A 23,059-nucleotide genomic window follows, 5' to 3' on the forward strand; every position below is an offset into this window, starting at 1 on the left:
CTCGGTCAAACCCTGTGACATCACGTCCCTGACTAACCTGCCTCCGTGACCTCCCCATCTCGCAACCGGTAAGCCGGTGTCGCGTCCCGTCCCTGTCTGACGTGTACCCTTACCCCCTCCCCCAGGTGACCGGTAAGCCGGTAAACAAGGAAGAAGTGCAGCAGGAGTACGAGAACGAGTTCAAAAAGGTGTGCTCCGTTATGTGACTGGAACTGGCCGGGGTCCGCTGAGCCAGCCGGCGACGGCTGCTGAGCGAGCCACACATCCGCTGCTGAAGTCTGCCGAAACTGCTGACCACCGCTGCGTGGCTGCTGACATCTGCTGAGCGAGCCGCATTATACAGCGCTGGCATCTGCGGAGCGAGCCGCCGACGGATGCTGATCAACGCTGACAGTTCGCTGAGCGAGCGGCATACGCTGCTGAACACTGTTTCGGACGGGCTCTGATGTCTGCTGACGCTGACTGAGGGGCCGGCTGGCTCCTGTATTCTCAGTGACTGAAGGGCGCTGATGGCTGTATTATCAGTGACTGACGGCTGTCTCACGTCTGCTGACGGCTGTCTCACGGTTGCTGAAAGGTGCTGCCGTGAGCCACTGGGACAGTAACTTGTGATTGCCGTTTCTGCTGGAGTGCTGGGACTGATCTCGCCGTACGGCCGGCCGCCGTGTGTGTGTGTTTGGGACTGGCGGCGGCCGCGACTGGGCTGTCACTGAGCACCGAGCACCCGGGCGGGCGGGGCGTCCCGCCGACTGCGGCGGACTGAAGGCGGGTACTGGACGGGACCGGACGGGCGGGGGGGGGGGGGGGGGACACCCGGCGGGACGCGCCGGGTCCGTTTCAGCTGTGGACCGAGTGCCAGTGGGCTGGCTGACTGACCAGACCGGGCGGCTGGTCGTGCTGTGTTGTCACGCGTTGTGTACCGGGGATGGGAGGGGGCTGTGTCGCCACATCGGTATCCTTAGCAGCTAGTGTGGCGGTGGGGCCGACACACTTTTGCGTTCATGTGCTAGTACAAATAATCGGTGGTCGGTCGAGGCCGGCCACACTCGCTTATCATGCCAGTTACGTACAGTTGATTTACGCACCGTTTATTGCCCGCGCATGCCGAATCAAAACGTCTATTCTTGTTAGGGCTGCTGGCGCGCGCCGTTTCGGCCCGCTGTGAGTCTGCCGCCGGTGGGCCGTGCAATAATTTGGTGACGCGGCCGGCGGGGCGCTGGGGCGCGCGGGCGACCCGCCGCCGCCCCCGCCCACACCGGGCGGCCGGCCGCTGATTGATCCTGAGTTGACGCCGACGGAGATTACGTACGTACCACATATATCCGTGAATAGTGTATAGCCGCCGCGGCTGCGCCCATTTACATGACGTGTGATAATCGAATCATTTATCTACTTAGCCTCGCGGCGGCCGCGGGCGGCCCAGTATGTATCTGTTTTCTTAGCCTGTGTAGCGCGCCCGGCGCCGCCGAGGCCAGTGTGGGCGACGGCCCGCCTTGCGAGTGGGGCCGACGGGCCCGTGCGTGCGGCCTGGCCAGAGCTGTGTCCGTACTGTCCTGTGATCCAATATATCCCAGACTGTGCATGGCGGACGGGTCTGAAGCGAGCAAAGGAGGCGGTGGAATTGGAGAGGTTTATCAGAGGATCTGGCTGGAAATGGCACACGTAAGCGGGTTTGTGCTGGTGGCAGCTTGGTTGAAGCAGAGCGTTTGAAGTTTCCGTCAGTATTTCGTGATTACCTATTTTCCATTGCCTGACAAGTTCTACGTACCACCTTGCGGTGTTAAAAAAGTCAATCAAATTTCAGTCTCAATGAATCAACCACAAACACCAAAATACAAACATCAGTCACTGTATTTGACCAGATCTCTCACTAGAAGCCATTCACCAGCCCGGGTCGGTGCAGTGCTCGCGGTGCGGTCGACATATAACGTGCGGGGCGTCTGAGCAGAGAGGTGCAAACGGTTTACCAGACACCCGGGGGTGGTCACGCACATTAGCAACACAAATCACACACGATGGAAAACGGAACAGCCGCGTTACAGTCGACCCGGCGCGGTTTTACACAGACTGCACTAGGTATGCGGACACCACGGCGCACAAAGGATTACAGCTAGCCCGGCCGGTGTTCACTGTGCAAAAACAATCACTAAAACATAATTATCAATCACGGTAAGTCATATACACATCATGAGCCAGCCTCGTAACCGACGTACCAAATGGTCACCGATTGACCCCATCCCCCGGTCCCCGCCAGCACCACAGGGGACAATAAAAAGGCATCACTGGCATGGTGGCAGCCCCAGGCGCGACGTCGGTGTCCGACAATGACGGCCCTGGTCAGTCGTTTGATCATCTGACACTCCCTTCCATCCCCCAGACGCATCTACCCGATATATCCTGACCAGTAAACACCTCGCGGGCGACAAGATCGGTGCTGGCACCTCCCGAACATCACAGGTGACGATCAATCGGCTGAGAAAACGAACACAGTTCCGAAGCAACACTGTAAGCCTAATTTCCTTTTTAGTTCAAACGTTTTCAATCTTTCACAAAATAATAAATAACTAGGGCCACCAGACATGTGCGTGGATCCCAGTGATGGATCTATGATCTCAGTGGATCTCGAAGCAAAGTACATGTTGGGATCTATGATCCCACCGGATCCGGCGTGAAAAATACATCTTGGATCTATGATCTCATATGATCTGACGATAAATTAAGAACATGGATCTATGATCTGAGTGGATCCCACCAGGCACCACATTTGGAACCATGTTTTAAAGGGTTTCTATGCCAATAAGTCACACAAAACTATGGATTATGACGTGCGATCACATAAAATAACTAAAACAGAACGTTTGTGAGTTGTAACAAGTGCTTTTTTGGGATTTATGTGTTGACAAAAATAAGTGAGGATCTATGATCTCACTGGATCTCAAGCAAAAAATGAGACTCGGATCTGTGATCCCTACGGATCTCTCGATAAATTACAGAGCTGGATCTATGATCCCGTCGGATCCGAGATCAGGATCCGTGGGATCAGATCCCAGATCCATTTTCTCGGATCCATGCACATTTCTGAGGGCCACACATAATCACAAATACAATACACACCATTGGGTAGACGACGCTGACTTGGAAGAACCATGTAAGATGAGGTATCTCTTCAACACAGCATTCCGACGAAGCAATGTGGACAGAGGTGATTTGTCGTAAACTATTTTACCTGCGGCACAGTCGTAGAACATATGAACTTTGATTGGTAGAAAAAAAAAACTGTGCGTAACCAGCTGCGCGAATTTCAGCTGAGAGCCACTCCAGTTTCATTGTTATTCTTAGAAATTGTATCAGCTAAGGTCTCGTGATTGTCAGACACATTAAAATCAACTCCCGAGCCTGAGACCTTCAAAGATAATTACAAAGTCTTTGGAGGACGGTTCTGGGACCCGACTCCCACGAGTATGGATACCACAATCACAGTCCAATGAAAGCCGCATTGCAGGCGACATCACGGCACTCAAACGCCGGCATAGAACGTGCCACTCCATACCGGGCAAAAGGAAGCGGAAACTCATTTTCCGACCCTATCATTGAAATCCGAACAGTGCCAGCCGGGACTTCAAAGCTCGCCAGACGACGATTTGCGGCACGCAGCTGAGTCACTTTGGCTTCAGCCGAGTCTGCCATATGTCAGTCTTGGAGCCTGCTGATGGTCGGCCCTAACAAGACCCACTTGTTATACACATCAGCAGCTGCAACCCCAGGCAGTGGTCTGCTTTTCCCCACCTCTCACAGAGTCCTGTGCCGGCAGAGCTCGAGCACTCCCTCGTCTAGGTGTACCGCTCCAGGAAGTGGATGACCTCGAAGCCGACCTCGACCATGATGAGCGCGATGATCATCCACTCGAGTCGCACGTGGTGCTGATCGGCCAGGTTGGTAGTCAGCATGTCGGCCAGCTCCACGCAGTGGTTCAGCTTCTCGTTCATCACCTGCATGTGAGAGAAGGAGACGAATTAGGCTTTTCGATAGCGGCCGTTTGTGACGCCAAGACACGGACGATGCGTGCTGGTACTTATGAGACTTATGAGAGAGTGAATGTAGACGACCACAAAGATATTCACTACGTTTCAATGACACGTCTTAATCGATTTAACGAGATTTCACGTGTGATTTTCTCGGATACCAATCCTCAAGCTAGTACCTAGTCCAGCTATATTTACAATTTTAAATGATGTCTAAACGATATGATGGAGAAAAACCATTTTGCAAAATCGGCTCATCTTGTGCCATGGAAACGCAGTAATTATGTTTACTCTCACCAAATTATAGCCACGCCTTCGTACGGCTTTCATTGAAACGTTAGCAAACTAAAACACATCAGCCGAAGAAGTTGGTCATACCATGAAGGCAAGCTACTGACCCTGGTGCGCTTGGCGATGTTGAGGTGGTTGCACGTCTTCTGGTAGAGGCTCTCCAGGTTGTCCTTGTCCCAGTAGAAATCGGGCGTGTCCAGACAGTCGGAGCTGAGGTTGATGAGGTGGCGCAGCCCAAACAGCTCGCCGTTCTTCTTCAGCACCTCCTCCTTCTTCATGCTGATCCGGCCGCCCTTCTTCAGCTCCTGGTAATCAGAACAGCGGCAGGTTAGGACATCCGCGCCAGTCATCTTGACAAAGGCACCATTCGTACAATTTTATGTTAAGCTATTATACAAGCAGAAAAAAGAAACACGAAACATTTTGTTTTCTTCCTTTGAAGTGACTTATAAAGAGCATACGTCAGCGTTTTGTATCACCACTGGCAATAAAATACGAGGCACAGTCGCCTTAGCAATCATGTGATGAAAAAGAACAAGGAGTGGTCAACAAGGTAAAACATCGTTATCGCCGAGAAGCCACAGCCAGTGAGAAAACATAATAAAAAAGACGCAAATCGGCAGCAACCAGGCCCACCAGAATTCCATCCATTCACATCTGTACCTGGTCCTGCATCTTACATCGTCTTAACTTACGTCTGTGACGAACCGGATGCTGTCGATGTAGCGCTCCAGAGCCGACTCCCAGATGCCCAGTTTGACGGAGAGCGCCATCGCGTTAGAGAAGGCGTACTTTTCCAGGTCGGTGGAGCCCTCCATGTTGAGCAGAATGCGTCCGTTCACCAGACGGGTCTTGTTGCTGCGAATGGAGATAGTAGGGGGTTGTAGTAGCAGTGGGAGCGGTACGTAACGCCGCCCGGTAGAGGTGGCGACGGCAATTAGAGGACACCACTTAGGCACTATAATAGCTATATAGAATACGTTGACAAAATTACGAGCATTGAAAAATTTCATATGTTTAATTGTCGATGCTTACCAGATGAGATAAATAATTGATATATTCAGCATTGCCAGGTTACGAACCATAATTTTCTACCTTATGATATCATCAGACATCAGCTGCAACATCAGTAAGTTAGTGGCACTGCAAATGTAAATGTTCACATTATTCGCCTTTGTCCCTCACCCGCCCTGCATCGCCCCGGCCCCCCGGTACTCACAACACCTCCGTGTACGAGTAGGGCATGCTGTCCGACTCCTCCTCCACCGTCTCCTGGTCGTAGCTGCCCTCCTGGAACTGACGTATAAACTCCAGCACCGAGCGCCGCTCCAGCTCCGGCACGTTCCAGAACACGACGGTACCCTCTCGGAACAGGTAGATCTCTCGCGGCTCGGCGCCCAGCGTGTAGCGCGCCGCCACGTGCAGTACGTCGTGAACGTCTGCAGCGGGGGCGTGCTCCGTCAGCGGCGGCTGCCACAGCACGCCGCCGCGGCCGTCTGTCCGACACAGCCGCCCGCCCGGTCAGACCGACACACTACCTCCGATCGACGAGTCCCGGCGGCCCGCGCGGACCGGCGCGGCCGGCCAGCGGGGCCAGTGCAGCTGCAGGCGGCGGTGCGCGGTGCCGGGGCAGCGCGGGCGATAGTGAGAGATCGATTCAAGCGTCAGGTGGTGAATGATACCATGGCAAGCAAACTGCAGGCAAAAATAAAAACGATAGCAGTCACAAAACATGTCGCGAGCAAGTCTGAGTGGTGCTGAGAGGCTTAGATGCAAATCGACCACACTCAATCAAGGTTGTGCAATTATGCAGGAGGCTGCTGCATGACAAATCATTCATCACATGCACGTGCTGTGCAAAAAAAAAAAAAATGCCAAGCAATGCGAGCAGAACACAACACTCGCAAACGTTAGGCCTGAGGTAGCATACGTGTCTGCCTCATGATCGACGGCGTGCTTCAAATTAACTCCCAATGGCTCATAACCACACATGTCAGCTCTATCATTTCAACCCGTGACAACATATAACATCCCTCCGGTGACGCCTTCAACAAGACGCGGTGTAAACTTAGAATGCATCAATGCCGTGAATCTACCCTCCAGAGCACGATACCAAACATGCGTCGCGGCCCGTATTCGGCGTGATGATATCCCTGTCAGTGCCATTGGTGCAACTGCAGACTGGTGACCACTGGGGTACGATTGTTAGCCGGGCCGGCCGGTGAGCCTACCCTCCGACATGGCCGACGGGTGGTAGAGGTTCTGCTCGCGCAGGCCCTCCATCAGACTCTCCAGGTTGTACTCCTCGGCGGTACTGTAGGCCACCACCTCCATATCCTGTCGGACGAGCCGACATCGTCAGAGACGGGCGACGGGAACAACGGAACAAAGGGAGAGCAGACAGCGTGAGGGCTGTCAGAATGGCAGGGGCGTACACCAAATCATACGGCAGGAACGACATACAACAACTAGACACCGATGGGGAGAATTCAACCACTTCGTCTATCTGGCTGAGAACCAAGTATTTGACCGAAGGAAAAGAAAGAAATATGGGAAACGCCAGCATCAGAGGTCATACTCATAACATAAGCCTTCACAATGTCACGGGCACGGCAAAATTTTTCACGGTTTATATACAGAACGCGGATGATATAAAACAAGCAGTGGATGAAAACCGGACCAATAGATTCTCGTTTATATCTCAAATTTGATGTGAAAAACACGGAGCGGTAATGGTAACGATATTCTTGGATCTCCCAGCCACGGTCGCATAATATTCGCGATTTGGCCATTTTCATAGGCATGTCGGGGATTTCATTTTTATTGTTTGTTTCATAATGCGTCTGTCGCTCAAATGGAATATCAAAAGACTGACCATACTACGTAGTGGAATAAATGAGGCATGCTCGTCAATAGCTGACGTTCTTGTCAGAAGAATCGTTTTATGCAAAGCCACCAACATGAAATCCTGACGCTTAGCTGCCGTGCATGACTGAAAACATGTTTTCAGTACATTTATCTGACTTTCTTATTCTGAAGCCAATAATGTGGCCCAAAAAGATAGAAAAGCTACAGCCCCTCCTTCACCAAGCAAGCAGAGACTACCTGAATGCGTTTGGGAAAATTAGTACCTCCACATAATGAAGACTAATGAGTTTGTAATATTCTGCAGGACAGGATAGCCATGTATTCCTTTTAAAGCCACCTGAAATACGTCCCATGTTATGTCCGAATGTGAACACTGAGCAGTGCTTACTTTGTGCCTCTTCCTGGTCTTGGACGGAGACACTTTTTGGTACGAAGGTGGGCACGAAGGTATATCAAGCTCTGAGGAGAACACATGGGACACGTGCGCCTCCCCTGGCAGTGCGTTTGCGCGCGTCCGATCTCGTACCAACAACTGTAATCAGACAGAACCCAGGCTGCAAAGAAAAGCGACAAACACCCGCGCAGGAACGGGGAACAGCTGACGGCCTGAAAACGGGGCAGCTGCAACAATTGTTAAAGTGCTGAGTAAAACCAGTGCAAAAGAAACCAGTCATCGACACTCACATAAGATGAAATGAAAATAGAATGAAATAAGTTATAATGTTGCAGATGTAGCTGCATCATTCATAGGCCAAACATGCCCGCCGCCTTCAGGCATCCCAGTGCAAGGCAAAGGTGGCATGATTCCCGACTGTCCCGAACGAGAGATAAATTACTTGCTAGATAGTAAGGACAAGGCGGGACTCACCTCTTCAGCGCTCGGCTGTTGGCGCGTCTCCGTGTCATTTTTCACCACGGCGCGTTTTCTCTGAACCCGCCGTTTGGAGTGAACCGCCGACAGGTCGAGCTCGATGGCCTTCTTTCCCTCAGAGTCGGAGGCCGGGGGCGGCGGGGGTTCCGTGCGCGCGGCGGCGGCAGCAGCGGAGGTGGACAGTGGCGCGGCGGACCCGAACCGGCCGATCGCCGTCTGCACGGCGGACGGCCGGGCCGCCAGCGGCAGGCAGCGAACCGCCGGGGACAGGCGGCTGGACACCGTGCGGGCCGCCGGGACCACACGCGCCAGACTGGCCGTCACACTCAGCAGGCGGCGCATAGACATCGTGTGTGCCAGCTGAAATCAGACACACTCTGTCATAAGACAATCTTAGGGTGGATAAGACAAAAGACTTACAGCATCCATGGAAATCCATGGTCATACAGCATCCATGGAAATGCCAAGCTCATACAAGCATCTTGACCATGACTGCATGACAGAAGATAAATTACACCAGCTTGTTGTGTGCAAGACAGGTACAAAACATTGGAAAACCTTCTACCATAAAACTGTATGCTTTGTTGACATTTGTATTTTTGACTACTACATTTTTCCTGTCACTGTCACAGCAAATTAAATTAAATAATTATCAAATTAAATAAATTACAGCCCTTGTGCAGGAGTACACCAGAGTGCTATTTGAGCCTATGTCCTACTTGGCCACTGTCTTTATCACATTGCTGCCAGCTGCCAGTCTACTGGCTTTTCATTTGGCTAATTCATGAGGGGCATGCAGTCCCCCAATAAGAGGCAGATAATTGCCATCAAGAACCTTCCATACATGGGAAAATCAGCAGCATACTGATAGTTATGAAACCCAAGCAGAGGTCAGAAGTCCTGAATTTTTCTCATATCATCTGCTTGCACAAATATTTTTTCATTCATCTGTGTGCCTGTGCAGCAAAATCTCAACACACCAAGTCGTGCCACAAGCTGCACTAAAATTTAGGCACAATCTGTCTGCCTGTTATGCTAGACATGTCAATGGTAATTGGTAACATGATTTTTTCCAGCCTGGCTCTCATGGGGCCGCAGTAATAACTGGATTATTTGCCACCTTCCGCCGTATGGTGGCTCTAGCAGAGCTTGTTATATATTAGTGCTATATTTTAAAAAGTACTAAATACCTATCTATGGATTTATATATTAGTGCCCTTTTTGTGTTTATCTTCATCTACTTCCGTGTTTATATTTGAAAGCAGGGTAGCTATTATAGGTACATCGCCAGTTGGCCAGCCAGCTGACCTGAGGCCCGCTCTCATGTACTCGCATCCAGCTGAAAGTATATTTCATCAGAAGTAAAGACCATGACAGTTCATAGCCAGTGAGTCTGAAAATATTAATTTTCTTCAATTTTGAGCATCCTAGTAGTAACATGATATTTATGGGACAATACAACAAGCTGAATTAAAGCCTGACTTATAAGATGTTAATGCTCAAGCCTTAATGGTAGGTAAATATCAACTTATATCGGCATAATGGCAGCTAGGGTTACATATGCATTGAAGTTCCCTGGCCCCAGCCTGTGCCAGTCGGGGAAACTATGGTAAAATCTGCTATTTTTAGCAGTCTGCTATTTTTGACAGAAGTCTGCCAAAAATGGGTACGCATGTGACGTCATCGTACCCAAATATAGCAGATTTGGGTACGGCCCCATACAAAAGCAGATCTGCACCCTAATTGAAGCAAATGCGCATCAAATGCCTGGCAGATTCATTACTAGAATAGTGCTGAGAATGTCCTCTGATATTTTCATTCAGATCCGACTATTTTCAAATAATGAATTTGAAAATAGTCGGATCTGAACAAAAATAGCAGAGATCACTCTCAGCACTATTTTCATCATGAATCTGCCAGCCATTTGATGCACATTTGCTTCAATTAGGGTGCAGATCTGCTTTTGTATGGGACCCATATCTGCTATATTTGGGTACGATGACGTCACATGCGTACCCATTTTTGGCAGATTTCTGTTAAAAATAGCAGACTGCTAAAAATAGCAGATTTTACCATAGTTTCCCCGACTGGTGCCCCCATTCTGTTATACCTTCTTAGTTTCTATGTTTATCTTCATCAAATATACTTACCAAGAAACTTTCTAACAAACAACCACTCCTCTCCTAAAGTCAAAGTTCTTCTTTTTCCCTTATGTTTTCCTCTTACCTATCTATCTTTAGGAATCTTTATTTTTTCCCCACGAACGACAGAAGGACGCCCAAATTCCAAACTAGTTAAATCTAGTTAAATCTGAATTTTGTCTCTAATGCGCCACATACGAAATATTAGAATAGTTAATTTGGCAGCTCCCAAAGAGTCCATATCATATTTTTTAAGAAGAGATTGCAGTATTCCCAAATTGTTATCATGTATAAGCTGTTCAAATGTCATTTGAAGTAAAGATCTGTGAAATCAGGCATAAATTCATTAATATTTTTCTGGGACAAATGAATACTTACTGATTTTCAGGTTCACAAAGCGAAAAATGTATGAAGGGATTTTGGACTGCTGAAGTTTTCCTTCGTGCTGACATCGGCTTGCTTTCAAGGTCAACTTCTAGTTTCTAGGTAGTTATCGCTAGCTGCCTTGATCGTTAGTTATCAAACGCGGCTCATTTGCCTCAGGCCCAATTCGTCGTCTCTCGGTTAGTAAAAATATTAAATCTGCCCTGTTCATGATTATTATGTTCAGTTCATGATATTGTGCAACATACTGGGTTCAAGTTTCAACTAGAAATAGGCATTACCTTTGATTGACGGAAAACAGAACAAGAACATAGATAACAAAATGTATCCCTTAACTGATGGCTGCAGGCTGTAGCCACGCACTTTTCGTCGAGGGGGGGGGGACTGGCGTGTGTGTGTGGCTGTCTTCCAGTGACTACTGTCTACAGACGGTTGTTGGCACGGTCGACGGGATCGGGCAGACAATAGACATCAGCAGGCCATGCGGGACCGAGCACCAGCGTTCACTATCACAAAATCTCCTGACTCACAAACTCACTGGCATGTTCCATAATGTAACCTTTATTTTGTTGCCCGGCTCTGATCAGCAGTAGTGCCCAACCGGTGACTGACGCCTGACGGGGCCTTCAACGGGCGTGGTGCAAGCACGGCCGATGGGATCGGGCAGATACCAGGCCACGCGGGACCGATTGCCAGCGTCCGCTCGCAAACCACACGCCGGAAATACAGGAATCACAACGGTCAATACGCACACGATAGCATACGTTATCTGAACTAGGGAATCCGACAATCCATAACCTCACTCTCGACCGGTGAACTGTTCCCGCCGTGGGAGAGTCACAATCAGGTTCACTGAACATGACTTAAATACCCTGAGACGAACACGAGACAAGATAAGTGATATTGAAGATGTTTAACTCCCGAAGACATTTAATCCTCGCCGGCCGAGGGGGGTTGGTGCCACCCCCTGATGGTTTTTTCGCGATTTACGCCGAAGTACGCCGAAAATTTCGGCGCAAGCCGTCAATTTACGCCGAAGTACGCCGAAAATTTTCGGCGCAAACGCCCAACTACGCTCGAGTTCTCGACGAAAGCGTGCATTTTTTCCAGTCGGGGCCCGAGGGTGAAGACCGAAACATGCTTTATTGCCCGAGGCGTAGCCGAGGGCAATAATGCTTGCTGCGGTCTTCACCCGAGGCTTGACAGGTGTGTTAGACTTCTAGAGGCCCCTGTCAACTGCAATAGGCCTCTGTTGGCTCATGGCTGAGACAAACTTGAGGTTCCAACTTCCAGCTGATATCTGGTGGGACCATATTGGTGTCTTAGGACTCTGCTTTGACCTCTCAAATTCTCAACGCCCTCATGCCCCATTTGGTAGGTGTTTGGTGACTATCACTGATCCCTAGTGGTTCCCATCCTGACCTCTAAAGCCTCAGGGCCCACACTGTGCCGGTGCGAGTAAAGCACACCATTCTGATGGTCACAAGGTGACCTCTGAGGCCTCTGAGGGATTACACAGGATTCTGGAGGCCTCAAACCAATATATCAGGACCACTTTGGCCTCTGGAAGTCATGTGCTGGCTTCTGAGGTTCCACATTTGCACCTACACCACATTTCAAGGGCCCTTTAACCTCAAAGGCCTCCCACTCAGGCCTCTTTGACCCTCACTAGCAGCTGAAGTTCCTACTTTCTGAGCAGGTGCAAGGGTCTCACTCTGGCCTGTAAGGCCCCATGTCAGTCATGTGCGGAGGGTACCAGTGCTGCAAAGGTATGCTCAAGCCTCAAATACATCGCACTATGACCTTGCCTAATGGAACGGTTGCACATTTTCTGGGTGGGGCTTGCCATCTGGAGAAGGTCTACTGGACCTGCTGTGCCCTCCAAATGTAGAAGGATCTGGCTATGCCCCTGGTTGCCTGTCAACTTTGTTGTTCCCCAAATCATAGCATTATCATAAGACAGTGAAAAGCAGTGTCCCATTTTTCAGACTTTTTGGTGGCAATCACACCTAATGGGGAAATATTTTCATCCCTAAAATATGAATGACCGACTTAACTTCATCTCTGAAAAGAGTTTCATGTATTCCCAACAGACAGTTTGCATGTCACTTGACAGTTGATACACCCACATCCTTTTGTTCCATACCCTGTCAAGATCCTGACATGAAATCCTGGTTTATCAGTTGGCATAAAAATTGGCATTACACCCTTTTGAAAAAATACTTCAGTTATTTACTTTCTTTTTCTCATCCTAGGATTTTTTTCTTCATCGGCACACCCAACCAATATCCAATTTTAGAACACTGGTGAAAAGGGATAATATATGAATCATTGAACATGTGCCGATGGGAGGGTGCACAGAGGCTACCCTAGAGGCATGGTACTGCAATACATGCCTACATTGTTAACTAACTTATGCCATTTTCAGTTTCCAAGAAGAGCAAAATCATTGGAGTTGTAAAATGTCACTCAATTCAGAGAGGTTTCCTCTGACTTCTGGACTCAGGAATAAAAACAATGAAAATGATGGATTCAAGGTTATTTTTGTTTGCTTTGTAGTTTTCAGCATTGCAATCACTGTTGCACTTATTGTGCAGATCCATTATGGAGAACCAGAGGTAAGTTGTTGTACAGTCACCTTAGTTTTATAAATATACCCAATGCTTCTGTATGCCTAGTACTGCTTTGACTTGTGATTTGTTTTTTATGTCTATTTTTGTAACAGCTGTATCTACTTCTCATGTGCAACTTGTAACAACAGTATACCATCTCCCTTGTCTAGTCCCGGCCTGCCCTCACGACCCCTTCCGTGTCCCAGATTGTGCCACACGCCGCGGTCTCGTCCGACCACCAGACGTGCTCTAGCATCGGCTCGACGCTGCTGCGGCACGGCGGCTCGGCGGTGGATGCCGCGGTAGCCGCCACCCTCTGCATGACGGTGGTCCACCCACACACCTGTGGTCTGGCGGGGTGAGCGGAGATTGGTGATTGCGTGCCGGGGAGGGCCGAGGTTGGATGGTTGTGTAATGTTTACGATGGTTCTGAGTTTCATTGTCTGGTCAGGTACGAGGTATATTACGCTTCCCGTCACATTTTTGACACTGTCTAAAATAGCGTTATTTATCCAAACACCTATAATGGCCGCTGCAGTTCTTTTCATAAGATGCCATTGTGATTTGTACTGACGTTTCCCAGCGGAGGCTTCATGCTGATCCACGACCACGCGCACAACCAGTCTTCCGTTGTGGATTTCCGCGAGTCGGCGCCGGCGGGCACGGACGGCGCGGCGGCGGCGGCGCGCACCGGAGCCCTCTCGGCCGCCGTACCGGGCCTGCTGCGCGGTCTGCAGCTGGCCCACGCGCGGCACGGCCGGCTCGCCTGGTCGACGCTGGTGCAGCCGAGCGCCCAGCTGGCGCGCGCTGGCACAGCGGTCAGCGCGCAGCTGGCGGCCGCGCTGGCCGCCCACCTGACTGCGGCCGAGGCGCAGGCGTCGCCGGGGCTGGCGCCGCTGGTGGCCGGCGGGCAGCTGCTGACGGCTGGGCAGCAGCTGGTGCAGCAGCGGCTGGCGGACACCCTGGACCTGCTGCAGGTGCACGGGGCCGACGGTGAGGAACGGGACGCCAGAGGTGGAGAGCCGGCGACCAGTACCGATGTCAGGGCCGTCAGGGCGTTCTTTAACACGCGCAGTGGAAGGGGGGGGGGCGGATTTCGCCCACCCCTCCTGTTTTTCGTCAATAACTCGCGCCGCAAACAAAATATTAATGTGAAATTTCGGCTACCTGTCCAGAATTGAATTGCGGATCTTTCCGTGCAAGAAATAAGAAAATCGGTTCACAACTTTTCTAGAAATAGCGGTGTAAAGTCAAACATCCTGCCGCGGCGGCCGGCGCTAGCCGTTACGCGCCGCCTGAATTGTAGACTGTGCCGGGGCGGGACGGTTACGTCTTTACATCGCGCTCCTTACCGCACATTAAATTCGCGTCAAATTTGGTGAGAAGACTGAGAAATGTACAGGCAATCATATGATCAAAGAATTTTGAAAATCGGCCGGTAACAACTTGAGTTATGAGTGTGTAAACACAAACTTGTGATTGCCGCGTTTCCCGCGTCGGCCGATCCCGCTTCAGCCGGCGACATCTTAGCCTTAGCAGGCTTCTAACTGCCATATTTATTGTTGGATTAACTAGAAATTCACCATACATACTCACAAATGTTTGGTCTTTCGTATAGTGAAAGAAAAAAGAAAATCGGCCGGTAACTTTTTGAGTTATCGGCGTGTAAACGCAAAAAAGTCGCTCATATTGCAAATTTGATCACATTTGACCTTATTTGACCTTGAAGATACTGACCTAGGGTAATGAAATTCACACACAACAGAGTTCCCCATGGCCCCCACCTACCCTCCAAATTTCGTCTTTCTAGCTCCAGTGGGAGCTGAGATCTTAGGGGGGGGGGGCGACATCCGCCCCCCCCCTTCCACTGGGCGTAGTACTCGCAACCCTTCCACTGCGCGTGTTAAGCTCCCACATCATTTGCATTAGGACCGAATGGAAGATATCGTTGTGGCTTTCAGATCATCCAAATTATGTGCACATTTACACAGCTGCTTAACGTTTTAAGCATCTCAGGATTCGATGTTTCTCTTTAACGCCAAGCTGCTGTCAGTTGATTCTCGTAGAGTATTGGCCATGACCTTTGCCCCGAAATGTGACCACCGGGCAGCGCTGTACAACGGCGTCCTGACCTCTGAGGTCATCACGGCATTGACCAGCGCTGGCGGAGTTTTAACTGCCGAGGACCTGTCCGGCTACCAGCCCTTGGAGGTGGAAGGCATGCTTCGGGACTTTGGTGAGTCGATGGCTCGACGCCACTCAGTGTTTTTCTCGATCAAAGCTCGAGTCGCCCGCATTTTTACCTGTCTGGAGTGCTGCAACTATCCATTGTCAGAATATTTTCACTTCACATTGATGTATATTGTACTTACATCGGTAGTATCAATATCGGTGTCTCGATATTATTGTCGAAAAGCGGAATCACTCCTGCGTTGTCTTAAAAGTAACATAGCTACTGAATCTGCACAGTCTCGGCTAAACATCCTAACTTCATTTCGATTCTTATTATTTATATGGCATATGTCAGACACCTTTATTCTAACAATATATTTCATGACCGGTACTAACAAGCAATTTTTATATCTCCCTCTCATTGTTCCTGTCAACTTCTCACCGTGGTCCCCCCCCCCCCCCTCCAGGCGAGTACTCTGTGCTGACCGCGCTGGCGCCGTCTGCCGGGCCCGCTCTGCTCGCCGCCCTCGAGCTGGTCTCCCGTCTCAACATCACCACCTCTACACCCGCGGCCGCGCGCTACCACCGGGTGACCGAGGCGCTCCGTCTGAGCATGCAACGGTTCGCACTGCTTGGGGACCCGCTCTCCACGCCCGCTGTGGCGAACGACACGGCAGAGATGCTCTCCGACGCCGTGCTGACGGAACTGAGCCGTATGGTCACCGATGGGAGTCTGGTTAACGACAGCGTCCTACCGGCCCTGGACACACCGGCCGCCACGCATGTGTCCGTTATCGATGATGACGAGCTCTATGTCAGCGTTGTTAGGTGAGTTGGAGTATGCGATCCAGGGTTTGCGAGTTGCTGATGCAAAAGACGATACTTTGAGATGTTCTGCCTAATGTGCTGTTTGTGCCTGCATAGTCATCGATCTTTGCAGTATACGGAAAACGCCTGTGTGCGCTTTTTCTATAACGTTTTATATTTAGGACGATTGAGCTTTCTGTCGGGTGATTGCCTATCATGTTTGAGGCGAACAACTATTTCATCCGTTGGCCATACCCTGCTCTTCTAATAATTGTGAACGGCTAATTATTCGTAACCTCTTAATAACTATTTTCTCGTTCCGTTTCCAGTGGCCTGGGCTCGTACTTTGGCTCCAAGTTCAGCACTGCGGGCGGCATCCTGTTCAGTAACGCCATGTCGGCCTTCTTCGACCCGGCGCTGACCCCAGAGGGCACCTCGAACGTGCCGGAGGGCGGCCGGAGACCGCTGGCCACCTTCTCGCCGGCCATACTCATGTCACCGAAGGTGAGACGTGCCTCAGTGTTCCGATGTATGGAGAAAGACTAATCGCCGGTCAGCCGTGTAAGATAAGCGTAATATGCGGTTTAACCCTCGCCCATGTAGGGGGGGGTTGGTGCAACCCCCCCCCCTGAGGCTTTTCGGAAATAGTGCAAAAACGGCGGCGCGCAGCGCCGCCAAATTTTGGGTACCTTATGGGGCAAACCTTGCGCATCTTTTGATAAAAAAAAAAATTTGACCAGGTCATGTCAGGTCACGGAGTTATGACGTCCAAGGGCTCCGCCACCGGGGGGGACGGGGGGGACACGTCCCACCCAACCAAAATGTTGGGTGGGATATAGTGTCTTTTGTCCCCCCCCAAAAATCTGTCCAAATTTCCCCTTTAGTTATTTAAACGTGTTACAGATTTTGTCACTCTAGAAGAAAGGGAACGGCCACGGGGTAAGCCTATGAAGGAAAAATGGCTAGCTGAGGATTACTTCATATGGAAGCGATTGCTTTCAAACTCCATTGCCGCCTTTTATTTCATTTTTCAAGTTGTGGGAGGTTAACAGGCTTTTGCCGTAATACGTATGTAATGTGCAAATATGTACCTACAGAGCTGAAAAAAATGGCTTGGCTGTCTCCAACTGTACAATAACAGGCTCAATTATGTCTCCCTGTCTCAAATTGTGCAGATATGACATACCACATAATACATATGTCATGGACAACATGGATTATACACATATGTACATTGGTTACATTGTTCTTTTGAACGTTTTCACCAAAATAACAGGTAACAATCGGCCGCCCAAATGGTAACAGAAATATCTTGATATTTTAATGCATGAACATTACAACTTGGTGTCAATGCTAACGCCAGCGGCAAGCAGCGTGATAGTGGCCGTGAAACGGTTAGGCGTTTTTAGACGGTCGCCATAGTGTCCGCGCCGGCGAGCGCCAGATGAAAGCGCCCATTGTTACATTTTATGGCACACAGATGCTACCATTGGGCCCCAATCCCATACTGAACGATACGTAAGCGAATGCAGATGTCTGGGCATCGCTCCGAGCGGCGAACAGCCTCCGCCCTACCCCATCCGGGCTAACCTGTGCCCGGGCGCCCAACATTTGTTGGGTGGCCTGTGGCCCGCGTGACGGGTCGGTGGTCAGGGGGCGCCGCCTCGCGTGGGTAGAGGTGCGAGGCGGCGTGGGCGGAGGCCGACGCTATCACCTGCAGTGTAGTGATACCCTAGCCCGCGCCGGGCCGGGGGGGGGGTGTTTGAACACCCCCCTTGCGGTTTTTCGCAGATATCTCAAAAACGGCGACGCGGAGCGCCGCCGTTTTTGACACACCTGTTCGTGCATCTTTTCCGCACTTGTTGTGAAAATTTCAGACCCAGGTCACCTTAGGTCAGGTCACCAGGTCACGCCAAGTGACCTCACCTCAGAAAAAATAAGAATGTTCGTCATAGCTACACCGACTGAACGATTGCCTTGAAACTTTCAGCGATTGATAAGAGCAACACTATCTATAAAATGTATATCTCGGAATTTTGATATCGGTGACCTAATGTCAGGTCAATTTTGCGGCCTCTCAATTATAAGTCAATGGGAGAAAATTGAAAAGCGTCTGTTTTGCACGAACGCTATTCTAGACACTCTCAAGCATCGAGATGTAGGCAAAATAGGCACACTGAACCAGAAAATGGCAACTGTGACCCCTCGTTATGTCCCCGAGGTCATCTCAGGTCACGAACAGAATCTAACAGTTTTTCGATGATAACTTCTGATAGAGGCGTGCTAGAGCGCTGAAAACGCCTTAGATGTGTTCGGCTCGACGTTGCAGATCGACTGATATGCAACATGACCTTTTCCGGTCAGGTCATGACCTTGACCTGAGGTCAAATTTTCAAGTTGACCTTTCAAGGTCAAATTATAGTTCATTCGACGCGTCTCGACGAGAGGAACACGATGCTGGCAAAAGTAATGTCATAGCTCTTTTGAGTCAAAAGTTATTGCCGAAAAAACGTTTTTCGTTAAAACGGCTATTTTTGGAGTTTTTGCCCTCTAGAGGCTAAACCGTTGACCTGAGGTCAAATCTGAGAACATTATTCAGCAAGGTCTGTAAAAGGGCTATCGAATGCGCTTTTTTGCGGCGCTGTAGCTCTATCGGTTCCCGAGATAGCCGTTGGCAGTTTCCAAAATGTTGAAATAGTCAACATTTTACCTTTGGTGACCTCTGGTGACCTGACCTTTGACCTGACCCAAAAAATGACCGAAGTGTTTTCGTCCTTATTTTTGACGTTCTTTCGATTGCCGCTTACCGCGTGTCGCTACGTGGCCCAGGAGCCGAGTTAGAAGGGGGGGGGGGGTGTTCAGACACCCCCCGCGGCCCGGCGCGGAATCTCAGAGCACCGGCCCGGCGCGGGCTAGATTGTGAATATCTATATTTGTGATGTATGAGTGTCAATCAGATGGAGGCATTGAAGCTAGCTGCAATAGTTTGAGAATGTTTGGGGCAGGGTAACAAACGTTTGCATTGAAGCGCTGTTCTCGTAATGGCCAACATATGGTGAATAGGTACATATCGTGGTATCGACTGGTCCTTGTGGATGATGCATGTAGAGTAGCTGATTAATTTATCCCGAGTGCAATAACTATATATCTCTTTGCTTTTGTATAAAAGGTGACAACAACATTGTTTAAACTAAGGTGTTATGTACATCTTACCATCAGCAAACGATTCAAAATAAAAATTAACTGAATTCGCAATTGAATTCGCGACAAGTAGATGCATGCATGTACCTATTCATGTCTGGGCATCGCTCCGAACGGCGAAGAGCCTCCGCGCTACCCCATCCGGCCTAATCCGTGCCCGGCCGCCCAACATTTGTTGGGTGGCCGGGCCGCTGGCCACCCGCTATTCTTACAAGTTACAACCGTCTTTGATTTGCGAGACCGCCCCCCCCCCCCCCTCCCCCCTCCGTGGCGGAGCCACTGGGCAAACCATTTTTTTTACTCTTCTTAAAAAAAATAATCGCGCCGGGGCTATGACGAAAAATAAGTGGCCTAAATCCAATGAGAAAACAGGATTTGGGGGTACCCTAGGTTTAGAGGACACACAGGGCGATGAGCGAAGAATTGTCCCCCGTCCCCCCCAACCAAAAGTCCGTGGCGGAGCCCTTGATGACGTCACAAAGGGAACAGCCTCCGGCCGGATTTTCACAAACTGAGTGCCAACGCCCGAGGTTTCCTGCCGGTGGTACGGACATCGGTTGATGGATCGTGATGAAACTTCCCATGCATGTTGGGGCAAGTATTGACTATCATATGGTATAAGAAACTTGACCGGGTCAGGTCAGGTCACGGAGCTATGACGTCACAAGAGGAACAGCGTCCGGTACTATTTTTGAAAAGCGCCCGAACCACTATTTTGCTAATTCTTGTCACCTCAATGGGAATATGCAGCAATATTAGCTTCTATAGGGAGCAAATGGACCTCCCAAATCCAAAAATACAATCAGATTTCAAAAATTTAAATTTTGATTTTTCGAATTTCTGCCGCCGACTGTGACCTTGCCGACTTCCGGCGCTCCCAAGTCCCAACGCGCTATTTTTAGAGCTAAGGAAACGAAATACATACCAAACGATAGAGAATTGATCAAGGAACACGATAGTGAAGGTTTCAAGTCGATATCTCCCACCGTTTTGCCGCAATCGCCGCGGAAAGTTGAAAAAGTCTGTTTTTCCGAAAATTTGACCTTTGACCGGTCAAAAATAGGTCAAATGTTGACCTAGGACCAAAAAATATACCACCAATCGCGAGATCTCAGCGAGAGCAATCCGTTGGTCTTTTCTGCTAAGCTCTACGACGCTCCGTTTTCAAACGCCAAGGGGGGGGGGGTCGCACCAACCCCCCCCCCCCCCTGCATGGGCGAAGGTGGCAGATCGCCGTTTACGGGCGAGGGTTAAAAAATGTTTCATGTTATTTTCATTGTGTCATGCATGGCATTATTTTTGATGCCATGTTGCGTATCTTCAGCAGTCTACACAAGCTTTCATCTCTTATCTTTACCGATTGATACGACTTTCGAGGTGCTTAAAAAAAAACTGCCCAGCATTTCCGCCTACTTCCCTATAAGACGGTCATCCTCTGTCCTGTTTATGCCCTGGCCCTCAGGACGTGTTCACCTGTTTCCATTCAGCCGTCAGTCTAACGCACATACTGTCACAGCTGGGCGATGGCCAAGATGTGTCTCGAACCCAATTCACCTGTGGACACCTGTGCATGGCGCCTTTTCACGGCCCGTGGTGCCCAGGGGCCGGTCAGCTGGCGTATGTGTATGGGGCATGGGCCACCTGACAGCTGGGTGGCTTGGACCTAGAAGAGCACGCATGTTGATTATGGACGCCCACACACAAAAATAATTACTCGATGTATAAATTATCCATTGCTACCAGCAACAAAATATTTCGATCCCTTCCAATGCCGCTTTCGCAGTGGACACGACAGCAGATATATATGCGGTGTTCATGTGCCTGACGTTGTTTGATATATGATTTTTATCTAGAAAGGCTCGTCTCCACTGACGCCCCTCGGCTGTTGTTTCCGCCCATATGCACTCCTTATCGAGTGCAAAATATACCGACAACAATCGGTAATATCTCATTTTCTCTCCCCTCCTGGCTCCTACCACCCGTTACCGTCTCTCAGAACTCACAGTTCTTATCTCTAACACCAGATGTCTCTGCGCCGGCAGGTCTGCGGCCGCCGGGTAGTGACGGGTGGCAGCGACGCCACGCTGCTAGCCCAGGCTGTGCTGCGGCTGACTGACCCAGCGCTCAACATCACCACGTCGCTAGAGGCTCCGAGGCTGCACACTGCGCCTGACTCGGTCCAGCTCGGCTTGGAAGGTAAGTTCAGGGGTCCAACGCGACCTGGAGGGGTGGGTTGAGTCTTTGCACAAGTAGTTACCGCCTTATTTGCTGGGACTTCTTGCTTAATTTCATGCAATGCTCTGCTTAAGTATGGCTTATCTGTAGCGCCCTTGCTTGCGGTTTGTTTTAACGCTATCTATCTCGTTTTAGTACCCGCCTTGGTAGTATTTATTTCCTGTTACCCATGATCGTAAGAATCATTATATTCCGATAGTACAATCAATAAAGGGTGATCTAGCTAAATACACTCGATTTGGGCAGAATAATTGATATAAAAACACTCATTATCATCAATACAAGTAGGCACAGTCGGCTCTACCGTCCCCCAATCATTGTCATTCTGAACTTTCCCCTGCGAGGCTACGGGCACGGTGCGGGTCATGTCGCGGCGCTGCGCGGTCCCCTAACGCGGCGGTCTCTGCGGCCAGCCGACCGGCCGATGCGTGTCCCGGAGCCGGTCCTGCAGCAGCTGAGACAGCTCGGTCACACCACTGTCGACGAGCCGCTGCCGTACCCGAGCTGTAACGCCATCACCAAGCTGTACGACCAGCTGAGCTCCCACGCCGACTCGCGCGGCGGAGGCACCGCCGTCCGGTTCTGAGGGGGTGGAGAGGGAGGAACGCGACCGGTGGTGCTCGGAAGGACTGCTGGAGGAGGCAGGAGAGAGTGAGAGAGTGGCGGAGAGGGCGAGGGGAGGTCGGATCAAGACTCGACTCGGAGAGGAATGAGGAACGGTTCAGCCAGCGGCCTCTGGCGCCCAGCGAGCGGCGGCAAGGTCGGAGTGTCTTCCAAAGACGTCTTCCAACGGTGATCAAATGAATCTCTGACGGATTATACACTCAACGAGTTTAGCTGTGTCATTCCGGCGTTCCCGTGTGTGTTTGCAATTGTGATATGTTGTTTTGTGTTCCTTGCTGTTGCATGCAACAAATTATTTTATTGTGTATTTATTTTGTTTTGAAAGAGAATGCAGGCATGCATTTTTTAAACTGCTTTAATGATCAAGAGTACTAAGCACGAGCTTGTGCATCTGTTGCCCATGTGTTTTTCTAAGGACGTGAAATCATTGTGGAAATTATTGACTCGCCTGAGAAATGTGGTAGTTTCGGTGCTTTTCTGCATTGCCTGGAATAGTTTATCCAAACCTTAGATCATCCTATGGTACTCTTCATTGGTAAGCGCAGTTTTGCCGCTTTGAAGCGCTTTTTAACAGGTGTGAAAATCAAAGAGCAGCTATTTTAGATCAAAGCTTCTATACTTTCACTACTTGCAGTCATTTTTTTCGTTGTTATGTTTTGTTTAGCCGTTACTGATTTCATGTTTTTAATGGTGCTCCTGAAGTTTATTGTGTTGGTGTGGGGATTTGGAGTACAATACATTATACAGGCTAATGAGGCAATTTGTTTCTTCTGTCCTGAGGAAGATAACGGAGCATATTATCAACCCGTATAACACCGGCTCTGATAATAT

General features: G+C 50.0%; 3 protein-coding genes across 10 annotated transcripts in view; 2 read left to right on the forward strand and 1 right to left on the reverse strand.

Moving 5' to 3' along the window:
• Positions 1-1,584, forward strand: part of LOC122384027 (ubiquitin carboxyl-terminal hydrolase 32-like) — an 88,777-nt gene extending 87,193 nt beyond the window's left edge. For both annotated transcript variants that reach the window (XM_043370987.1, XM_043370988.1), the window contains exon 28: positions 126-1,584. In XM_043370987.1, the coding sequence (XP_043226922.1) occupies positions 126-206 (81 nt within the window). In that variant the 3' untranslated portion in view covers positions 207-1,584. The remainder of the gene's footprint in view (positions 1-125) is intronic.
• A 249-nt stretch (positions 1,585-1,833) lies between these two features.
• On the reverse strand, positions 1,834-10,377 carry LOC122384045 (required for meiotic nuclear division protein 1 homolog). Of its 7 annotated transcripts, none has more exons than XM_043371012.1 (8): positions 10,203-10,374; positions 8,050-8,412; positions 7,570-7,713; positions 6,545-6,650; positions 5,533-5,809; positions 5,009-5,171; positions 4,421-4,618; positions 1,834-3,989 (listed from the first exon to the last, which is right to left on the reverse strand). In XM_043371012.1, exons 2-8 carry the CDS (start codon positions 8,398-8,400, stop codon positions 3,831-3,833), a joined length of 1,398 nt encoding a protein of 465 aa, XP_043226947.1. In that variant the 5' UTR covers positions 8,401-8,412; positions 10,203-10,374; the 3' UTR covers positions 1,834-3,830. The 7 variants fall into 7 exon arrangements, with proteins under 7 accessions (XP_043226947.1, XP_043226949.1, XP_043226948.1 ...); XM_043371014.1 differs by having other exon boundaries at positions 5,533-5,752; positions 10,279-10,354; XM_043371013.1 differs by having other exon boundaries at positions 10,279-10,354.
• Positions 10,378-10,635: 258 nt separating this feature from the next.
• On the forward strand, positions 10,636-22,984 carry LOC122384047 (glutathione hydrolase 1 proenzyme-like). The gene is made up of 9 exons (XM_043371019.1): positions 10,636-10,756; positions 13,006-13,195; positions 13,396-13,547; positions 13,773-14,182; positions 15,300-15,425; positions 15,829-16,189; positions 16,498-16,672; positions 21,412-21,565; positions 22,018-22,984. Exons 2-9 carry the CDS (start codon positions 13,040-13,042, stop codon positions 22,188-22,190), a joined length of 1,707 nt encoding a protein of 568 aa, XP_043226954.1. The 5' UTR covers positions 10,636-10,756; positions 13,006-13,039; the 3' UTR covers positions 22,191-22,984.
• The last annotated feature ends 75 nt before the right edge of the window (positions 22,985-23,059 follow it).

The sequence above is a fragment of the Amphibalanus amphitrite genome, unplaced genomic scaffold, assembly GCF_019059575.1.
Source record: "Amphibalanus amphitrite isolate SeventyFive unplaced genomic scaffold, NRLGWU_Aamphi_draft 000180F_arrow, whole genome shotgun sequence".
NCBI classification, from domain to species: domain Eukaryota; kingdom Metazoa; phylum Arthropoda; class Thecostraca; order Balanomorpha; family Balanidae; genus Amphibalanus; species Amphibalanus amphitrite.